The 21,014-nt window shown below is 41.0% G+C and overlaps 1 protein-coding gene across 1 annotated transcript; it reads left to right on the forward strand.

Annotated features, from left to right (window-relative positions):
* Positions 1-4,708: 4,708 nt before the first annotated feature.
* On the forward strand, positions 4,709-20,235 carry Serpinb11 (serpin family B member 11). Its single transcript, XM_028891600.2, has 8 exons — positions 4,709-4,815; positions 11,053-11,238; positions 12,130-12,189; positions 14,151-14,270; positions 16,178-16,295; positions 17,051-17,193; positions 17,780-17,935; positions 19,371-20,235. The coding sequence occupies exons 2-8, from the start codon at positions 11,071-11,073 to the stop codon at positions 19,770-19,772; spliced, it is 1,167 nt and encodes a 388-aa protein (XP_028747433.1). The 5' UTR covers positions 4,709-4,815; positions 11,053-11,070; the 3' UTR covers positions 19,773-20,235.
* The last annotated feature ends 779 nt before the right edge of the window (positions 20,236-21,014 follow it).

Genomic DNA, 21,014 nt, shown 5'->3' on the forward strand with positions numbered 1-21,014 from the left:
AGCGGTAGAAGAGCCTAGGGTCCCTGTGAGTTCATCAAAGGCCTCCTTTGTGGCTTTGTTAGCAATGTGTGGCTTTTTAATTAGGAAGAACTGCATCTTTAATTGGATAGTTAAGACCATTTACATTTAGGGTTATTTAGAGTTTATTGGTTGGTTCAAATCAGTTCTTTTCTTTCTCTCCTTTTCACCACAGGGCTTTGCTGTTCTATTGAGCTGGACATGTGTGAGTCTTTTCTCGTTGATCTATCCCTCCAGTTCTTCACCGATTCATCTTTTCTATGTGGAATTTCTTGAAATACCTCCTGTAGTACGGGCTTAGTTTTCACAAATAATGTTGTTTGGATCGTCTTTGAGGCAGCTGATTATTTTCTAAAATTAGATTTGTAAACTCTTTGGTGTTTCTACCATTTAAGATTCTTAGGATTTAGTTACTGAGGAGCTGAAAATTTTGTCATCAAATTTGCCTTTTATTCATATTTCTTATGTGTCTGAGTTAAAATTAACAAACACATTTGTTGAGATGAGAATCTCTCCACGTTGACTCAAAGTCACCGTCTCTTGCAGCCTCAATCCCAGCTCTGCTCACAAGGAAGAAATTGGCTTCTGTAGCAGCACCAGCACCAGCAGCTAATGCTGCAGGTGGGCTGGGGGTTGAGCCAGTCACGCTCCCTTGGCTTTCTGGTCCTCCATGCACTTCAGAGACTTCCACCTTTACATCTCAGGAGCCACTTCTGGCCACAGTGGGAGTCCTCAGTGGGGTCATGTCTAATCTTCATCCTCTCCACAGGTACCTTCTGGGTCTCTTTGCCACTATGATGCAGTGGGAGATGGTTCCTGGGCCCCTTTAGCTGCTGGGGAAATGGTCCATAGATTCCTTTAGCTGCTGGGGAGATGGTCCCTGGACTCCCTTAGCTTCTGGGGAAATGGTCCATAGACTCCTTTAGATGCTGGAGAGACGGTCCCTGGGCCCCCTTAGCTGCTGGGGAAACAGTCTCTGGACCCCTTTAGCTGCTGGGGAGATGATCCCTGGGCCCCCTTGACTGGAACTGCTTTCAGGTGTCCCCAGTAGTCAAAAATACGACTCTCTTAAAAATGAGGACAGAATAATTTTCTTTCTCAATGTTGTCCTGGCCCACAGGAATATCTGCTGCCACACCAAATCGGCAAGTTGCCTGGTGAATTTAAGGTTTGGGAGAACAGTGGGTGTATCCTGTGCGCAGGATCGCCTGTGTTACCCTCCAGTAGTGGCTCTGGCAGCTCTCATCCTGCAGGGACTTAGCCTGAGAGCTGTGGCCTGTTTCTTACTATTTTCGGTGTCACTTTTCTGTCTCATTATGTTTTCCAGCTGTCCTCCACTCTGGAACCCACTGTTCTTTCTCTTTGGAACACAGCTTGTCTCTTGTTACCCCGATTCTTCACATATACAGAGCCACACAGAGGAACTCTTACAACAGCCCCTTCACCCTGGGCTCAGTCAGAACCCTGTGTTGTTTATAGTGCAGTATCGTTTGTTCATAACTTATCTTCTTGATGACACCCAGCGACTATCTCTTATATCAATTGCTACCAAGGGCAAAGTGTGGTGGTGGCATAAAGCTTAAATCCCAGCATTGGGGACACAGATGGAGAAGGATTGTGAGTTTGAGGCCATCCCAAAGTAGATTAACACGGAGAGTCCGTCTCAAAAAGAAAGGAGTCATTGTTCTTGAAATATCACTGTTACCATAATCATGATAGACATGTCTATTTCCCCTTTAGCAAATACCTTGAAGAAACTGCTGCGTCACAGAGTAAATATATTTGCTGTAAGGGAATCTAGCAGCTTTTCACATAACTGAGCACTGTAGGGGGTGCTGGTTATCCCAGATCCTTGTCAGTCTGGCAGTCAATCTTATTTCTTTTCTCCTAGTATCTTTTTTTCCTTCCTTCCTTCCTTCCTTCCTTCCTTCCTTCCTTCCTTCCTTCCTTCCTTCCTTCCTTCCTTCCTTCCTTCCTTTCTTCCTCCCTCCCTCCCTTCCTCTCTCCCTCTCCCTCACTCCTTCCCTCCCTTCCTCTCTCCCTTCCTTCCTTCCTTTTCTCCTTCTCTTCTTTTGAGAGGGAACATCATGAAGCAAGCTGACCCTACCCACTTGTATGCTCACTATGTAACTGAGGATGACCTTCCACTCCCCAGCCTCCTATTTCTACCTCATGAGTGACAAGATTATGGACATTCACCATCATGTCCTGTTTTATGAAGTGTAGTAGACTGAACCCTGACTCTGTGTAAGCTGGACAAGCATCCGCCAGCCAAGCCATGTCCTCAGCCAGTAGTCAGGTTTCTTATATACTCATAATAATGGGTGTAATGGGATATGTCTTTGCATCTTTAATTCATATAGACTGATGGTGTTGAGCTTTTTGCTAGGTGCTTGATAGCCATTTATACATATGGTACAAGCATTCATTTATTTTTATTTTATTTATTATTTTTAAATTAAAATTTATTTTATGTGTATGAGTGTTTTCCTGCATGCCTATGTGTGGACCACATGAGAGGCCAGAAGAGGGCACTGATTCCCCAAGAACTGGAATTAAGGGTGCTTGTGAGCTGCCGTGGATGCTGGGAATCAAATGTCTGTCCTCTGGGAGAGCAGCCGGGTTCTTCATCACTGAGCCATCTCTCCAGCTTCCTGTTTATTTATTTTTAAATTTTTAAGTTTCTGAACTTTTTTCTCAGTATTCTGAATACAATACCTTCCTAAATACGTATTGTGAATATTTTCTCAGGCTGAAGATCATTTAGTACCTTAATGATGTCTGTAGATGAGGTTATAGGATATTTTTACAAGGTTCATTCTTTCTTAGTTTGTTTTGATTTCTCTTGACTTTCCTGAGAAAACTTTTCCAAGTGCACAGGTTAAAGTCACAAGGTCTATGCTTCACGCTCTACACTCAAGAGCTCATTGTAGTTGAAATGTCCTCTCTACTGCCTGGAAAACATAACAGTGACATCTGTGATTGTTTTCCTTGAGTATGTCCTAGCACAGTTCTATTTTCTGTTTTTTTTATTCCAGGCTTCTATCAAGAGCTAGTTTAAAGTACTTTTTGCAATTAAAATTATTCCTGGTTTTTATATGACATGGCTTCTTTAAAAAGAATTATTTTATGCATGGGAAAGTAAGAGCAGCAATATATCATTGCAAAGTCTTTTATTTTTTCCCTGAAGGTTGGAGGCATTGTCAACTCAACAGCAATCAACATGAAGGGTTTACTTCTTTTCTTACTCATTATGATTGCTTCACAAATAAGCTACATTTATGTGTTTTCTCTTTGGCTCTACTTTCAAGGACTCCAGATTAAGATCTTAGGACAGAAGAAGCAAATGACTGGTTGGGGGGTTGGGGGGGTGGGCACAGAGGAGTTAGGCTAATGGAAATAATTCCACCAACAAGGAGAATCTCAGAATAATCACTTCCTTTCTAATAGGGAAAATAGTAGAGCTACAATCAGGATGAGTAATATAAAGACTTTTCCTTGATGAAGCTAATTCTTAGACACCAAGAAAAGTTAAAAACTTCAATCTCTTTTTATGGATCTTAAGAGAGATTGAAGAAAAATCAGGAGGTAGAGGATCAGCCATAACAGTGGGTATGAGCTTTCCAAATCATCAAAAACTCCAGTTGGTTTGGGATCATGTGAGAAATCACTCAGTCTGAGCAGAGAGACATTGGAGGACAGGGGAACATTTTTAGTTCCATGTGGTTAATTGTATAAAGCTATTTTTTTATCAGAATATTGAAGACTTAATGGGATGAGGACCATATTTTTACCCTCAAGTTTTCTTGGTTTTGCATTTTATAGAATTATTAATTTCAACTAAGGAAAGGCATATTGTATGATGAGAATATGGAGAAAATTGTGGTCATAAACAATTTTCATCTACCATAAATGCAGATGAGTCTGCCTTTATAGCTTTCTTTACCCATTTCAGACGGGTACTGGTACCATCTTGGGGAAGCTGGGCTGCGTATTGCATGCATAAGATTGGCCCTTGGCAAGACCATAAGGGCTTCTCATATTGATGATTCTAGCTCCTCCTCCTCCTAAACATCTGTCATCAGCCTTCAACCCTATCTCTGCTCTATAGTTTTTCTCCTCCACTTCTGAATTGTGTCTCAGCCATGTACCTCATCAACACAGGTGGCTTTTCGCTGTGAGAGGCCTGTGTGCCTTGTTCGTAGCAGTCATTCTTAGGAAACCACAGGATAATTCCTGTTGGAGCACACTCTTGTGGTCTTTTTATGAGGTAGGGTTTACTTGATAGTAGACTGCTGAAGCTACATGTAAAAACACATGCTCCCTGAAGAAAAGCTCAAAGGACCTTGAAATAAATGTGCCTCCAGCAAGAAAGCATCTGTCACCACCAGAGTCTTTCCAACTGAGTGGCTTTGTGTTGTGTATAATGACTCTGGCAACCCCTGGAACCCCACAGACCCTATTAATGGGATGTGTTCATACTATTTTCTTCAGAATGACAACTCGTTTTCTTTTAGTGGAAGCTAGACTTGTCTATGATTCTTCATTAGTACAGCAGGGTGAGAATATGTATTTCTCCAGAAATCACAGTTCACCTGTAATTCTTCCGAAGTTACTGGATGCCTTCAGAAGGACTTCCTTCTTAGGGTTGTACTTCCTGCCCAGCAGGTGAGAAGCTGAATCATAACGACACTGTGGAAAGGGAGGAGCGGAAAGTGAAGCTTGTGTTTCCTTTGGAAGGACGCACTCCAGTCCAACCAGCCAAACTGTGCCCATCACCACCGGGAAGCAACAAAGGTAAAGAGAAATACTTCTGTGCTTTATGAGTAGAATTGTTGTCAGAGGGCAATAGATAAAAGTAAAATATGACACTTGACAGGTCTATAATGAGTCAGATGAAGGGGTAGCTTGTTACTTAACTGAATGTGGCCGTTCGCTGACCTTTTGATAATGCTGTTAGCTTATCTGAATATCATTGAAAATGTGCATTATAAAGTCATTAATTCAGCTAACCAGATCTCATGAATCTAATTGATTTTGTAAAGAAATTATCCTTATATTTTCTTAGTATTAATCCTAATCCTTTAAATAAGTATTATCCTTTTTTTCTGTGTGATATTTCCTTGTGTGTACAGGTGAAAAAGTGGGCGTGTGTGTGTGTGTGTGTGTGTGTGTGTGTGTGTGTGTGTGTGTGTGAGAGAGAGAGAGAGAGAGAGAAAGAGAGAGAGAGAGACAGAGACAGAGAGAGAGACAGAGGCAGAGAGAGAGAGAGAGAGAAATAGAGATAGAGACAGAGAGACATTTCCTCTGTGTGTCTGTGCATATCTTTGTGGATGTGTCTGTGAGTTTCTGTGTGTATGTACTTTTTTCAGGCAGTGCCCCATGTTATAAGAAGCTGAGATCTTTGCCACATATGTGCCCTGAAAGAGCTGACTTTCCCTTCCAGGCCTATTTCTGATACATGTCCCCTCCTGACATTTCCTGAATATAGCCATCTCTTGTTGAATTCATCTTTTTAAACTAAAAAGGACAGGAGGCTCAGGAGTCTTTCTTTGCTTCATTCTCTCTGACAACTACCCTGAGATGTCACATTCCATTTTCCTGGTAGATGTTTCTTACCCTAAAATATAGTAGAAATGTGCACAGATGTTCAAGAAAGCTTTCTATAATACTCTTCTTCTTTTCAAATTAGACTTGATCGCCTTCCATGGAATTCCTGTCTTTTTCTTCTGAGCTGGGTTAGGCCATGGTGGGATCTACACATGCTTTATAAGATTCATATGCTTTTAGACTTTTCTCCAGTGGACTCTTCTTCCTGTAAACTGACTTGCTAGTCTTAATTAGTCTAAAAGTGGTAAAATGCTCAGTGTTGTTCTCTCTAATATATATTGGTTCTGGGGTGGACATGAAGACACTGATGATTTCATAAGGATGTTTTCCTTCCCTCAAGGAGTGATCATTCTAGTGACAGAGACCAGCATATTCACTGGACCCAAGTGTGTAGTTCATCCACACATTCCTCTGTATATGCAAAGAGAGTCACCCAGATGGAGACAAAATGTCAGTAGAGGTTACAACATAAATTTATTTGAATGCAACTTTAAAACTAGAGGTGTTGTAAAAGAATTCTGTTTATGGTTACCAAAGTAGATTCTAGAGAATTAACAGAGACTGCAGACATCATGAATGCTGCATTATAAACCTGCAGACAACAGGTTTATAATGCAGCTTATGGCATTATTATAATTATCAATTTCCAATAGTTTTTCAAATATGAACTTAGTGTTTTCCTTCTTTGTACTGTGAACTGCCAGATTCAACTGTGAGGTCAAACAAGTAGTATTGTTTATTAACTCTTATTTATTGATGCTAGTTGCCAATGTTCTTGATGTTATTTAATAGCATGTGGCAGGAAGTGGGAGAAGCATGAGACTCAGGAGAGATGGACCCCAGTTCCAATCCTAACAGTGTGTGCTCTCTCAAGCTCTGAATGAATCTCGAACTGCAGAAGTGTAGCACTTCCTTCAAGACTAAAGGTTCTGAATCCTGCACATACAGTACTTGGTACATGAACCCTGTGGCCCAATCAGTTACTTCTCAGGGGCATTCTAGTGCAGGTGTGTAGACAGGACATATGAAGATGTTCCTCACAGCACTTCCTGTGATGGTGTGGTGCAGGAGGCCATTCAAGTAAAGAGGCTGACCTCTGATGAGAGTACAAGGATTCACCAGACGGGAGTGATGCGTCTTAAGCATATGGTCCTAAATGAAGAAAAATGACTTAGCAAAAGCTCCTTTAGGAAAGCCAAAATGTATATGACACAACAAAAATCAATATTTTTCCAGAACACATAAAAGGGGTATTCTCTAAAGAAATGAAAAGTGTGGTCTGAGAGTGAAGGGGAAAAAGAATGAGGTAGGCTTAGAGTGGTGAGTGAAGAAGAGAGTGGCCTGTGCAGTTCAAGGACGACTCACTGCAAGAGGCTAGGGGTATGATTCTGGGAGCTGTTCTACTCATGATTATAAAGAAAGAAACAGAATTTTTTAAAGGGCAGAACACGGTAAGTGAACTATACCATGTATTCTAAAGTATCTTTTTAAAGGAACCTCAGTAATTGTAGGTTTCAATGACAACTTTATAATAAAAACATAACTTAAATTGAAAAATCTGAAATCACATCTTAGGACTGACTTCACTCACCTACTCCACCCTCTGCAATGTAGACTATAGTGTGAAGAAAGGCCAGCTTGGATATACCTCACTACTGGGTGGACTTTTATTACTAAGATTACCAAATAAATGTTTTTCAAAGACACTAATTATTACTGATGTTATATAGTGCTGTATTAAAATTAAGTTGAAGGACAGCATCCTGGTGAAGACATAGGTTTGCATGTCAGTGGAATGAGATCAGCAAAGCCCCTGTGATATTTTTGTTTAAAAAAACTCAAAAGCTAAGACTTGTCTGGCTCAGGCTTGACTCTACTGTGCTGTGCTGGCCTAAGAGCTGACATGCATAGCATCTAGTGCTTATAAATAAGTTCAGATCCACCTGCTTTAATTGCAGGAAGGTGCGACCATCACTGGCACCGTGTAAATGCCACGGCTCATTGTTTTGAAAGTCCACAAGTGACACATTTCCTTTTGCTTCTTTGTTGACTGATGATGGTTGAGCCACATGCTCTCCTCCCTCTCTCAGGTCTGAGGACCATGTGCTTTCAGCTCTTTATGACAGTCAGATCACAAAGCATTAAGTTTTGAAGGGGAGTATGACATACATTCCTAAATCAGTGACACATAGGTCACACCCCAGGGAATACAACTGCAGTGAGCTCAGGAATGGGCATGGCTGAAGACCTACAGTAAACTATACAGTAAATGCACAGAAGTGGGGAAGAATACTGCGGGTTTGCCATATTGTCATGGGGAGCATGTGCTTAGGTCAGGATTCTGAAAACGTGTGAGAGTAAGGAGATTAGAGGTGAAAGAATGGGGCGTTTTCAGATCTGTGAGAGTCTAAAATTTGTAGGTGCATTAGGAAAGTGTGAGTGTTAATAAGTGTTCTGGTTGGTGTTAGTGGACAAGGGGACATAAGGAGATTCCTAAAGTGCTGATTCTTTTGGCTGCAAGTAACTGAAGACTCAACAAAACTTTTCATTTAAATAGCAAGAAACAGCTTTCCTATGACATAGCAAGAAATCCCAAAGCAGGGTAGATCCAAGGCTGTATATGCACCCACTCAATGGTGAGTCATTAAGGACTCAGATTTCCCCATCTTTCTCCTCTGGTATGCTGTGTTTTCTTTCTGACTACTTACCTCACGACCATGAAAAGCTACTTCATTGGTAGCCACTCGTATACAGCATAGCTCTGAAATGAAGTAGATTCTCCTGGGGGTGTCTTCTTTAGCTTTTTCCAGAGAAAAGTTTTCCTTAGCAAAGATTTCAGAAGATTTTGAGTCCTAAGCCACTCACTGACATGGAATGCAGAATTGTCTTAATTGGTTCAGGTAATTAGGAGCTGCTTCTGGGGACCAGGAAGCAGAAAGCCTCCTCGTAAGCACACATGGAATCTGCACTGCAGCCAACCCTCTTGCTGACTGGTGGGCAATCAACATTTACAACCATGATGTCTGCGAACCGGGAGGGAGGGGAGGAGGGAGACCCTTCACAAGATTTCAGAAGAAATTGGAAAAGGGCGCATAGGAAGGCCATGGAGATGAGGAACACTGGCTAGATGCCCTGGCAACTCAATTCCACAGTGAGCCCTCTGGGGCCTTCTGATGCCTTAGTAGGGCGTGTACACCCAAAGACACAGTCTTACTTGTCTCTGTCTCCACTTTCCATGGCTTTTGTCTTCCTGTTTCATTTCCTTGATACATAAATTCTCTTTAGGTATGTTCGTCTCTTTTTACTCCATTGTTTTTCTCAGGAATGTTCTTCCTATGTGTGCCTTCCTAGAAGACTTCCTTTTATTCTTCAGGAAACAGTAGGGGGAATGTGCCTCTCTGGGTAGATCTGTGTCCTCTTCTGTAATCACACTTAATTCCGTATACACCTGCATAATGCTGTATTGCCAGATTAAAATCCCTCTCTTCATTTCTTTCACAGATTTTTTTTTAAAGGTTTCCTATATGTCCATCAGTGAAAACAAAAGAGAATCCATGAACTAATGGAGCCAGTATGCTAGGGAGTAGATCAGATAAAAAAAATTGAATATGTAGTGGGTAAGGTGGTATGTTCTAGAAAGAAAAATATATTGGAGAGATGTGATGTGGTTATGTGGGCTGAGTTTTCAAAGGGGATCATTAGGGAAAGGCTTATTACTGAGGTGCCTTCCCGAAGAGAGAGGGAAATGAACTGCCATCTGACTACTGGTGGAAAGAACACCCAGAGCAGGGATAACGGTGTAGAAGGCCTGAGATGAACATACTTGGCATGTCAGATGGATGGCAATGCTAAAGTAGTGAGGGTCAGTGCAGTGGGGCAGTGATAGCCCTGAGGAGCCCGAGCTGGGCCAGACAGCCTTGCTGGCTTTGGCTTTTTGTGAGAATGGGAAGGTACTGAGGATGCTGAGTACAGAGCAACATGAGCATCTGAACTTGAAGTGACTCACTCTTGCTTCTCAAGAAAACAGCACAGAGGACAGAAACAATGAAGGAGGCAGCCAGGTGTAGAAAGTGTTTCAGTACTGCAAGGGAGGGGGATACATGCTTTGACCAGAGTGGTAAAGCTGGTGACTTCGAGCACCTTTGAAAGCATTGAAGGTAAATCAGAGTGAGAAAGTATTAAAGGAGATCCTAAGGTTATTAGCCAGAAAAATAGAAAGATAGAATTGGGGGTTACAGAAATGAAGAAAGCTGTGAGGGAAAAGACACCGTAGAGTGAGAGCCAAAAGGTTGCTTTTCATCATGACAGGTGTGAAGGACCCATGCGGCATCTAGGTGGAGATGTTGAGTGTGTAGTCAGATATATGGGTAGAACTGAGGGGCGGCCTAAATAGAGAGTCAGCTTTGTCTTTGCTGTGACCACATCTGGGGAAACAAGCAAAGAGTTTCTATTGGCTCATAGTTTCAGAAAGCTCAGTCTCATGTAGTGAAGGAACAGTAGAATAGGTCCAGTTATAGAGGGAAGGAAGGAGGGAGAGAAAGGAGAGGGTCAGAGAGATGGAGAGGGAGAGAAAAAGGGAGAGTGAATGAATGGCTTCAAGTCCATGCACTTAGTGACCTATTTCCTCTAGACAGGTCCTCCCTAACACTTCCAGAACCTCGCATGGTAGTTCTACCAGCTTGAGAACATCTGTTCAGTTCATGAGTCCATGGGGGGCACATTTTATATTCAAACTAAAACGAAGACCTAACAGTGTGTTGGTGATATTTGAACATGGGATGAGGTCACCTGGGGTGTGAGTGTAAAGACAAATAAGACTCAGATCTGAATTCTGGTAAATTCTGATGAACCAAGTTTAGCAATGGAGAAAGATCTTGAGTGTGAGACAGAAGGGTCCCCGGGCAGAAGGCAATGGACTAGAGGAAAGTCACCACAAGGAAGACAGAGCAAAGAAGTGTTTGTTGGCAATGAGCCCTCTGGAGAATAAAGTCTCCCAGTGGCTGGGAACTGCTCTTGCAGATTGCTGTTTCTGGGGCTCTCTACTCTTAGTGCTCTGTCAATGTTTGTAGCACTGAACTTTCTTTCCCAACATGCTCTTTCCCTAAAGTAGCATCCACAATCTTTCCTTCTCTCGGGTGTTTCTCTGTGGATTTTCACTGATGACCTGGCTCTGAGTAGGTGGAGAGCTTTGACCACCTTCCCAGCTTTGCTCTGCATTCCTGGAAGAGTGCCAAGGAGGGGATAACACTGTGGCAAGTGTCAGGTTGCTCTCATGGAACTGCATGGAAAGGTGATACTCTGTTCTCATGAGACTGTGAATGTGGGCAATCTGGTGGGAAAACAATTGTTTGAGTTTGTGTAGCATAAGCATTTGAAAACAGAAAGTAATACACAAGGACTGGATTATTTCTGCTCTGTTTTTAGGCATTGTTTGGCACAAATATGAACCCCATCACCACAGCAAATGCTGAATTTTGTCTTGATGTATTCAAAGAGCTGAGCAGTAGCAATGCGGGAGAAAACATCTTCTTTTCTCCACTCTCTATGTTCTATGCTCTAAGCATGCTCCTTCTGGGCGCCAGAGGCAAGAGTGCTGAGCAAATGGAAAAGGTAAGGACTGGAGGAGAACATCCCCAGAACACAGATATCTTTTATGTGCCACCTCTAGTCTGCCAAATTTCAGGCATTTTTCATTAAAATATATCATCTTGTGTAATGAAAAGGCATACTTAGGTAAGACATGTTTCTTAGAAAGGCAAAAAGTTTTAAGTGATAGAGTTTAATGCAAATCAATACAATACATAACTCCTTTTATATCAACTACATTTTGCAGTAACTTTTATTTTGGTGATTTGAATATAATAGAGACACATGTTTGATATTATTCTTTCCATCTAAAATCCAAACCCTCACAATATTTTAAATAAATTTAAAAAAAAGAATTTATTACTAAATTTCTTCAGGACAATCCTGTTAGCAGACAGAGATTGTTATCCTTATTTTACAACCAGGAAAACAGAGGAATGGTGATCTGTCACATGACACCGGTCACCAGGGTCTTTCCAATCTATGTATTTTTATTACTGAGAATGTTTAGAAAAATATCTCTTTATAATTCTTAGGATAGTTTCTTATCTTTACTGAGAAACTGTCATGTTTCTAGGACTCCCAATGGTCAGTACTCTAGATAAAGGCCTGAAGAGTAGGAAAAAAGGGCAGAGTGGCCTGAGATAATAACACTCATTTCCTAGAACCTGATTAACTATGGTCTGGGGCAAGGGTGCTTGTCCTTTTTGATCTCTGTTCTCCTAACATAAAATGGAGGTGATAGTATTTTCTCATGGAGTTGTTGGGAGGGTTAGATAGAAACTCAAAGAATTAACTCAGGACTTGGAACAAACGTTATCAGATGTTGATCTGAAATGAAGAATGAATACAGTTCTCAGATTTTATAGATTGTGTATCGCTTTCATGGCCAGTTGATCTCTTTTCTTTTCCTAGGTGCTCCACTATGACAAATTTTCAGAATTCTTAAAACCAAAGATGAAAGACTCTTCTGAGGTATGAGGATATCACTGCTGAGATATCAAGTACTCTTAGCATTACATATCAGGAAATCATATTTCATGAGGAGAGTAGTGGAGTCCTCTCTTGGCTCCATAAGTAAGGTGGCTCTGGGCCAGCAGTGGTGACACATGCCTTTAATCTGCACTCTGGAGGCAGAGCCAGACAGATCTCTGTGAGTTCGAGGCCAGCCTGGTCTACAGATTGAGATCCAGGACAGTCACCAAAACTACACAGAGAAAACCTGTCTTGAAAAAAAAAGAAAAAGAAAAAGAAAGTCAGCTCTGTCTGGACTCCTCTGACAATCTTTCCAATTACCACAGCAGAGTATTGAGTTTAGCACATGGTAGTAATGATAACAATAATGCCAAAGCCCCTCCATCCAATTTTTTTTAACTGATTATTGTCATCTTCACTCAGACTTTTCTGTTCTGTGCCTGTGTCTGCTGTTGACTCTGCCAGATTCATCCACGCTTGTAGTTTTGTTGACCCACTAAGAGTTTCTGAGAAATGGTTGCCATTTAATTACATACTGTCCCTGGTGTGGCCCCATTTGTATTCTCTGAGACAATAGTTTTTATTCTTAAAGAAGTATTCACTCGTTTACTTAGAATTCTTGCATGGTGCTTGGATATATGGATAAATGTACACACATACCAGGCTTTTTCTTTTAGGCCACCAACAAGCACCCAAATCATAACATGGAGACTTAATATTAGTTATGAATGCTCAGTCTAGCTTAGACTCATTTCTTGCTAGCTATTATAACTTAACTTGTTTCTCTTCATCTATGTTTTGCCTTTTTCTTTTTAGACCTCACTTTCTGTATGTCCTACTCTGTGTCTGCTGGCTGGTGGCTGCCTGGCTGTGCCTGGACGTCTTCCTCTCTTTCTCCCTCATTCTCTCCTCTCTTCTTCTCTTTTGTTCTTCTCAAGCCTAGATTTCTTGTACTAGTTATTCTCTCTGCCTGCCAGCCCCTCTTCTGCCTAGCTATTGGCCATTCATCTTTTATTAGACTATTCAGGTGCTTTTGGCAGGCAAGGTGAAACAAATGCAACACATCTTTACACAATTAAGCAAGCGCAGCAGAAACAAGTGTAACACACCTTTACACAGTTAAAGTAATACTCCACAGCAGAAACAAATGTAATACATCTTTACATAGTTAAATATTCTAACACACACACACACAATTGAAACCTTCTCAGAAACCCTACTTATTAGGAACCATTGTTTAGAAAATGTAGGCGTTGCCTCTTTGATATCAATGAACTCTTAATTATAATTCATATGTATCACAGTTGCAAACTTAGCAGAACTGCTACTGCACAAAAACCAGTGAATGTATTAGATCTTGTTAGTGAAGGTTGAAGAATGAAGACATTAGTAGGGTGTGTTTGTTTATGTTTGTAATCTCAGCGCGTACGAGGCAGGAGGATTGTTGGCAAGTTCAATGCCGACTGGTGTATATAATAAATTCAAGCCAGGACTATTTACTAAGACCATATCCATTAGTTGGGAAGAAAGAGTCAACAAGAATCTAAGGGGGTGAGCGATGGCAATGAAGAAGAGATCACAATGAAAAAAATAGCAGAAAGCAACAAGCTGTCAAAATAAGAAAAGAAAAAAAGAAAGAATAAAAGACCAAACATTGAAAATAAAAATATAAATACAAAGGCAGCTGCAGAACTTGCATTAGAATCTCTTTGTCCATAAAAACCTAAGCTTTTGAATTAAATTATTAGGACCAACAAGTAAGTACATGTGAATCTGTGTACAGTCTGCTGAGATTAAATGCTGAAGGGAATCAAGGAAGGTGCTTGGATGGTTCATCTCTTGGCGTTCACTGCTGCTTGCTGGAAGGCAAGCATCTTGATCTGCAGATACTGTTTCTTCACTTTTGTATAACTCCTCAGTGGCAAGAAACCAATTGCTTTTCTTTTTTGTTCACCTGTCAGTGCAACCATGGTGGAAGGATACATTCTGAGTTTGGAGCCCTGCTATCCCAAATCAACCAACCAAATTCCCTCAGCATTGCCAATAGAATCTATGGGAGTAAGGTGATAACATTCCACAAGGTAAGCACGCCTGGAGCCTCTGAATTTCATAATATAAAGTTGAGGGAGAGTGAGGAGAGCTTATGGTATTCTTTACAATGTTGAATTTGAGCTTAGAGTTTCTGAGAAATGGCTTTATCAAAATTCCCACTTAGAGTTCTGCAATATCACATGAAAATTGCTTTCTCTGAAAAATCCCTAAAGCTGTGCAAGAACTAAAGTCAGAGATGAAACACAAAATGAAAGTCATTTGTAAGAATTGCCCTTTATGGATGAGAAAAGTGAAACCCATTTCTCATCTTTTACAAAGTCCCTTGATGATAGACTATCAAGAGGTAGTTGCTAGTACATTCCACTAGGAATCAAGAGATGTGAGTTTTCTTTCCATTTATACATATGACTTTGAGCAACCCACTTCGGTTTTTAAAATAAGAGGCTTAGAATATTTTTGTCTAGCTCCAGAATTGGAGATGGGTTTCAGTCCTTACCCACAACATTGTAGTGTGTGTAGTTTCACTGAAAGTTTAATTGATCCCCTGTGCCAGTCACTCATGAACTCATCACAGCCATTGTTTCATACAGTCATTTCATTGTGCTATGAAAAAGGTACAAATTTTCCACAAATTCTAGAGTCTCTAAAACAGATTCTGAAAATTTCAATTGACAAAGGTCACAGAGATAATTATCAAGAATTAGATTTGGTCCTTATCTAAACTCAAGGCTTCTTTCTGCCATGACGGACGTGAAACACTGGTGTCCTTGGTCCATCTCCATCTAACCAGGATTACTGAGGCATTGAGAGGAAGCCTCAAACATTTGTTTGTCTTCTCAGTCTGGTGGCTTAAGCTGCGATAGATGTCACATATCACTGATAGAACTTCTGCGTCCGAGGTGGGTGGGCCACATTGGCACTGCAGACTCCTCTTTCTGCTGTCACAGAGACTCACAAAAATGTGCTCTGTTGAGTGTCTGATGGGATGAAGTCCAGGATCATCTCCTTTGAGCTGGTGTGCTTTACTTCTCCAAAACAGTGACCCAGACAAGACAGGAGATATATGTTGCTTTTGGGGTGGGGTTTGAATTTGTTTCTGGGGTAAGGAGTTATTTAGCCACTATGCTTACTGATTTTCCTGTAACACTCTTGTTTCTTAACTTTGAGGAGGAAAAACATAGGGACAGACAAAAAAGATACTCAGTGTATGAAATTCATCATTTTGATTTGAATATATTGGTATAAGAAAGTCTATGACATAATGGGAAAACATCCAAATGTTTCTGGATATTTTTCATTTTTGGAAAATCTTTGGATTTAAAGACAAGTACTCATGGACATTCTTACTTTTAAGCTTGTTACATCAACAGATGTTTGTCTCTGTGTTAGGATTTTAGAACATTCTGTGCTATAATGTTCTTTCTTGTGTGTGTGTGTGTATGTATGTATTTTCTTTAAACTATTTTTTGTGGTTTATGTATGTGCATGTGTGTGTGTGCATGTGTGTGCAGTGTGTTGCTGTGTGTCACTGTACGAGTCACTACCTGAGCCAGTGTGTGCATGTGTGTGTGTGTGTTGCTGTGTGTCACTGTACGAGTCACTACCTGAGCCAGTGTGTGTATGTGGAAGTCAGAGGAAAGCTTTGGTGTCAGTCACTTCTCTCTTTTCACCTTTTGTAAAACAGGGTCTCTTCCTTGTTCACCAGTGTTTATGCTGGGCTATCCAGGCCCCAGCTCCTGGGGGTTCACCTATCTGCTCTCTATCTTCTTGAAGGGGAACTAGAGTCAAGTGCATGCCATCTGGCTTTCATGTGGGTCTGGGGAGCAAGCTCAGCTCTTCACACTTGCATAGCACACACTTTACTCACTGGCCATCTCCCAGACCCCTCTTTGTACTATTTTTGGGTTGTCTTTCAATTCACCTTTTTTTTTTACAGCAATATTTAAGATGTTCTGAGAAACTGTTCCAAGCCAAGCTGCAAACTGTTGATTTTGAACTGTCTACAGAAGAGACAAGGAAAAGTATTAATGCTTGGGTTGAAAATAAAACTAATGGTAAGGATAACTCTGTGTGTGTGTGTGTGTGTGTGTGTGTGTGTGTGTGTGTGTGTGTGTTTGTAAGTGTGTAATCATACATGTATCTGTATGTGTACAAACTTTGGTAAAAGTCTTACTTTGCTTTGCTAACAAGGAAGCTGAAGTTACCTAGTGTGAAGTCTACATGTGGGTAGATAGATAGCAATGAAAGACCTGGGTTTTCAACAGCAGGCTTGTGTGCTAAGTATTTTCACCTGCTAAGGCAGCCCTCAACCTTCCTAATGCCATGACCCTTTAACACAGTTCCACATGTGTGGTGCCCCCCAACCATTAAATTATGTTGTTGTTACTTCATAATTGTAATTTTGCTACTCTAATAAATTGAAATGTAGATATCTGACATGCATGATATCTTATACACAAGCCCCGAAGGAGCTGCGACCCACAGGTTGAGAACTGCTGTGCTGAGCCATACTGTTCACCTAGGGAGGGGATCATTTAAAGATAAGCTACAGAAGTTAGTAAAGAGTTTTCTAAATAATAGACAATAATTTGTTAGAAATGAGTAGGTATAGGACAAATTGAGTCACCCCTAAGGCTTACTTCCTAGACCAGAAGTACCTGTGACAGGGAAAGACTCTATGTCCAGAAACATGAGTTCTTCTGGGACCTCAAATGTAAAATTACTGTCTGAAAAAACACTGTGCAAATATCTATTAGCAACAAGTTAATCCAAATAAAATTACCTCTTCTTTTGTTTGTTTTACTACAAGGAAAAGTCACAAACCTATTTGGAAAGGGTACAATTGACCCCTCCTCTGTCATGGTCCTAGTGAGTGCCATATATTTCAAGGGACAATGGAAAAATAAGTTTGAGAAAAGAGAGACCGTGAAGGCTCCCTTTCATATAAGTGTGGTGAGTATTTCATTCTCAGACCAATGACAAGTCTTAAAATGAAATAATAATTTAAGGACAATACAGAAATATTTCATGAAAACATTGCTGTAAGTTGCTGAAAGCTTTTACTTTTCAAGATTCCAGTAACTTCTCTCACTGGACAAGAGACTGGACAGAGGCTCCCTGAAAGAATGGAGACCTCTTCTCTTCCTCCTGTTCTGCCCTTGTAGTCTTGATATTCACACCGTGGCTACTTCTTGTGACTGCTAGTCAACTCTGCTTTTGTCCTGGACAGTATCTACATGGCTTAGAAAAGATACTGAACCTTTCATTTGATTTCCAGTATAAGTCATTTTAGCTGGAGACTCTGGTGTCGTAATTAAAGACCAAAATCATCTCTATATTATTAAACTTCCACAGTTTCTGACTTTGACATATTGTATGATTACAAAATTGATAACTCATAGCAAAGGAAAGTAATAAAAGAGTACAGTCAATGGTTTACAATTTGCGGTGTTAACATGGGTATCTGCATTATAAAAATAAAGTGCACATACATATGCACTGCGACTGTACACTTTAATCGTAATCTTTTTAACCATAGGGTAAAAGTGCAGTTGTGGACATGATGTTCCAGACTGGGACGTTTAAACTGGCCTTCATAAGAGAGCCACAGATGCAAGTCCTTGAGCTTCCCTATGCCAACAACAAGCTAAAAATGATCATCCTGCTTCCAGGGGGCACAGCCAATGTAAACCAGGTAAAAGCTCAACAATGCCACCTTGCAATGAATGTGGGAGTGGGTGCGCGTGCGTGCGTGCGTGTGTACTCACGCTTTCACATATACTCTGTGTGCCTTGTGGTTTCTGTACGTCAGTCATGGACTCACAACTAGGCTTCGTGGTCTTTTCCCAGGAGCTGAAGATTAAGGATGATTCCTGCCCTTTAGGAATATATATTCAGGCAGACAAGCACTTCATTCATTGAAAAAGTTGTGTATGTTCACTATGTTACACAATATTAATGCACACATATATCCCTCAGTAGACACTTAGTGGACATCTTTCTACAATAATCATGATAATCAGATTCACGTCATGCCAGTCAGATTCCTGGATCCTAGAGATCTGCTGAAGCCTTGCTGGGGGGAAGTTTTAACCAGAGGATACACTCACAGTCATGTGCAAAACCAAAAGATATGAATTAGAATGAGGCTCTGAGGGTGGTGTTCCTAGAGAATTATCTCCATGTGACCTTTACTAAATGCATAGAAGATAGACAGGTGAAGTGAGGAGACCCTCCTGATCTGGGGAGAGTAAAGAACTTGTGTAAGTGTGCTAAGTATGATGCAGCTGAGATCTGCTGGTTTTTATCATAAGGTAACAGGTTAGAGCTAGCAAATGAAAATGATAAAAGGATACTTTGAAAGAATATCTACCTTAATCTTAAAATTTTGTATTATGAGAATGGGAAGGTAATGACAGTTTTAAACTTTGGGACAAGTTAACAATAAAAATGACACAGTATATAGTGTCTATATACTGGTGCTATAGAGGGCTGGCTATAGGGCATTAAACACCCAAGATTAGCATTTAAATGACAATCAAAATGATGAAGATTGATTTTATGATGAGAAGTCAATTGCTGGGACCATTTGGGAAACCTGAGTACATATGTGGGAGTTGAAATGCCCGTCAGAAAGAAGCACAAAGGCATTAGGCAAGCATGTACCATGTTGAGCTTCAGAAGAAACATGAGAGAGTAAAGGTCATCAGAGAGATTGGAGCCATTAAGGGTAGGACAGAGGGATCTGGCATCTTAGAGGCCAAATGAGAACTAAGGTCATAAAGATGCTACTCAAGGTTTCAGGTGAGGGCCAAGGAGAAATGGCTGGATTGATTCAGGAAGCAGGCACGAAACGATGGCTGAAGCAATAAGCAGGGAAGTTTAGGTTCTAAGGCTAAATGCTGAGGGAGTTCGAGAGTGTACAGGGAGAAAGTCAGTGAGGGAACATGGAGGAGAAGCAGGCATCAGGAAGGGAAAGTGGGGCTAAACAAATAGAAAGGTAGCGCATGAGCGTTAAAGGTTAAAGCCATCACGAAGCTGAGCCATTCCCAGTGGGAATCACGGAAACATGGTTCACTCAGAAGCTGTGCATTTGGTTCATGTGTACGCATCTGTATTTTGACTCTTAGATAGAAAAACACCTGAATGTGAAGATGCTTCAAGAGTGGACCAACTCTTCTAACATGGTGGAAAGAGAAGTGGATGTTCACATCCCCAAATTCAATCTCGCAGTGAAATATGACCTAAACTCCCTCTTGAAATCCCTAGGGATGAGGGACATCTTCAGCGTGGGCAAAGCTGATCTCTCTGGGATGTCGCCAGACAAAGGCCTGTATTTATCCACGGTCGTTCACAAGTCCTATGTGGACGTCAATGAAGAAGGCACCGAGGCAGCAGCAGCCACTGGGGAGAGTGTGGCTGTGAAACGACTTCCTGTCACAGTTCAGTTCACAGCAAATTGTCCCTTCCTCTTCACTATCCAGGATGAGTCTGACAATATTTTATTTGCTGGCAAGTTTGCCTCTCCATAGACAGAGAGAGGTCACTGTGGAGGCTTCAGAGGTAGATGAAGGAGTACAGGGGCAAAGGGGCCAAAATTTGCATCTCAGCTTTTGTGCATCTGCAAAGCAGGTCTACCAGATGGCAGATCTTCAGCCTGATCCTGTGAGCTAGTGGACCTCACACTGGAGAAGTCCTGTAAAAAGATACATTTAGACCAGTGCTTTTCTGGATTTCTTATTTTTGAGACCTCATTTGAGTACTGAGTGACATGACTGAGTTAGCAGAGAAGTTTATAAAGGGCTGAATGTTTTTGGGTTATCTATGTTAGCGAGATTGTGAGTGAGTGAACACTACAAATCAGACCAAGGGTTTCTACTTTAGCTTGACTTTTAAATATAAGTTTCCTGCATGCCTAAATATGGTAGTATGAACTTTAGCTCAAAATTCTATATTGATCATAATAAATGGACACAATGCTTTAAGTTCTTTGAAGATGGAGTGCACTATATCAGTTAATTAACCGGGGGAAGGAGCTTTCTTATTCAGGAAACATTTTCCCATCCTTTCTTTTTCTTAAAAAATTCTTTGACAATTCACATGTACATAATAAATTTTGGTCATTTTTCATCCCCCCTCACTACTATCCTTAATGCCCCTGTCTTTTCCATGGAAACCTTTTTTCTTCTCCACAATTCCTCCTCCTACACTGATCTCTATTTTGTGACTCACTGAGTTTAACTGAGGGTTGCTTGCATGAGTAAGTGTTGGTGAGAGGTTGTTCAGTGGAGCACGGTAACTTATTAGCGGTTACACTGTTGAAGACAGGGCACCTGTTCCCGGTCCCTGCTAGTTATCAATACAGTTCCTTGGGAAGGAAGTCTTCAGAGCCCCTTCCCCCTTCGTGAGGGAATGTTGACGTGCTGATGGGCCTGACTTTGTGCATATCTTCTGCAAGGACCCAAGCTGCAGAGACCTCATGAGGGCAAAGGCCATGTCCTGCCCAGGAGGCATGTTTATAGCACTCCTCCTCATGCTCCCACTTTGAACTCTCTCTGCCTCCTCTTCCCAGTGCTTCCTGATCCCTGGAAGGGTATGATGCAGATGTCCTGTTTGGGGCTGAGCACTCACAGCCACTTAAGCTAAGTGCAACTGTTTCCAAGCAAATCTTTTATTGGTTAAAATATATAATACATTTCTTATGCTTTAACAATCAGCAATTCAGTAATATAATTCTCGGAAGAACAAAAGCTGGCTATCAGTTGGATGATTTT

The sequence above is a fragment of the Peromyscus leucopus genome, chromosome 15 (genome assembly GCF_004664715.2).
Source record: "Peromyscus leucopus breed LL Stock chromosome 15, UCI_PerLeu_2.1, whole genome shotgun sequence".
Classification (NCBI taxonomy): domain Eukaryota; kingdom Metazoa; phylum Chordata; class Mammalia; order Rodentia; family Cricetidae; genus Peromyscus; species Peromyscus leucopus.

Bases quoted from the DNA above. Each gene is read 5' to 3' on its own strand.
- Serpinb11 (XM_028891600.2), top strand. From the start codon at position 11,071: ATGAACCCCATCACCACAGCAAATGCTGAATTTTGTCTTGATGTATTC. The intron at 16,296-17,050 runs GTAAGGATAACT...TTTTACTACAAG, and splicing joins GGTTGAAAATAAAACTAATG to GAAAAGTCACAAACCTATTT. The intron at 17,194-17,779 runs GTGAGTATTTCA...TTTTAACCATAG, and splicing joins CTCCCTTTCATATAAGTGTG to GGTAAAAGTGCAGTTGTGGA.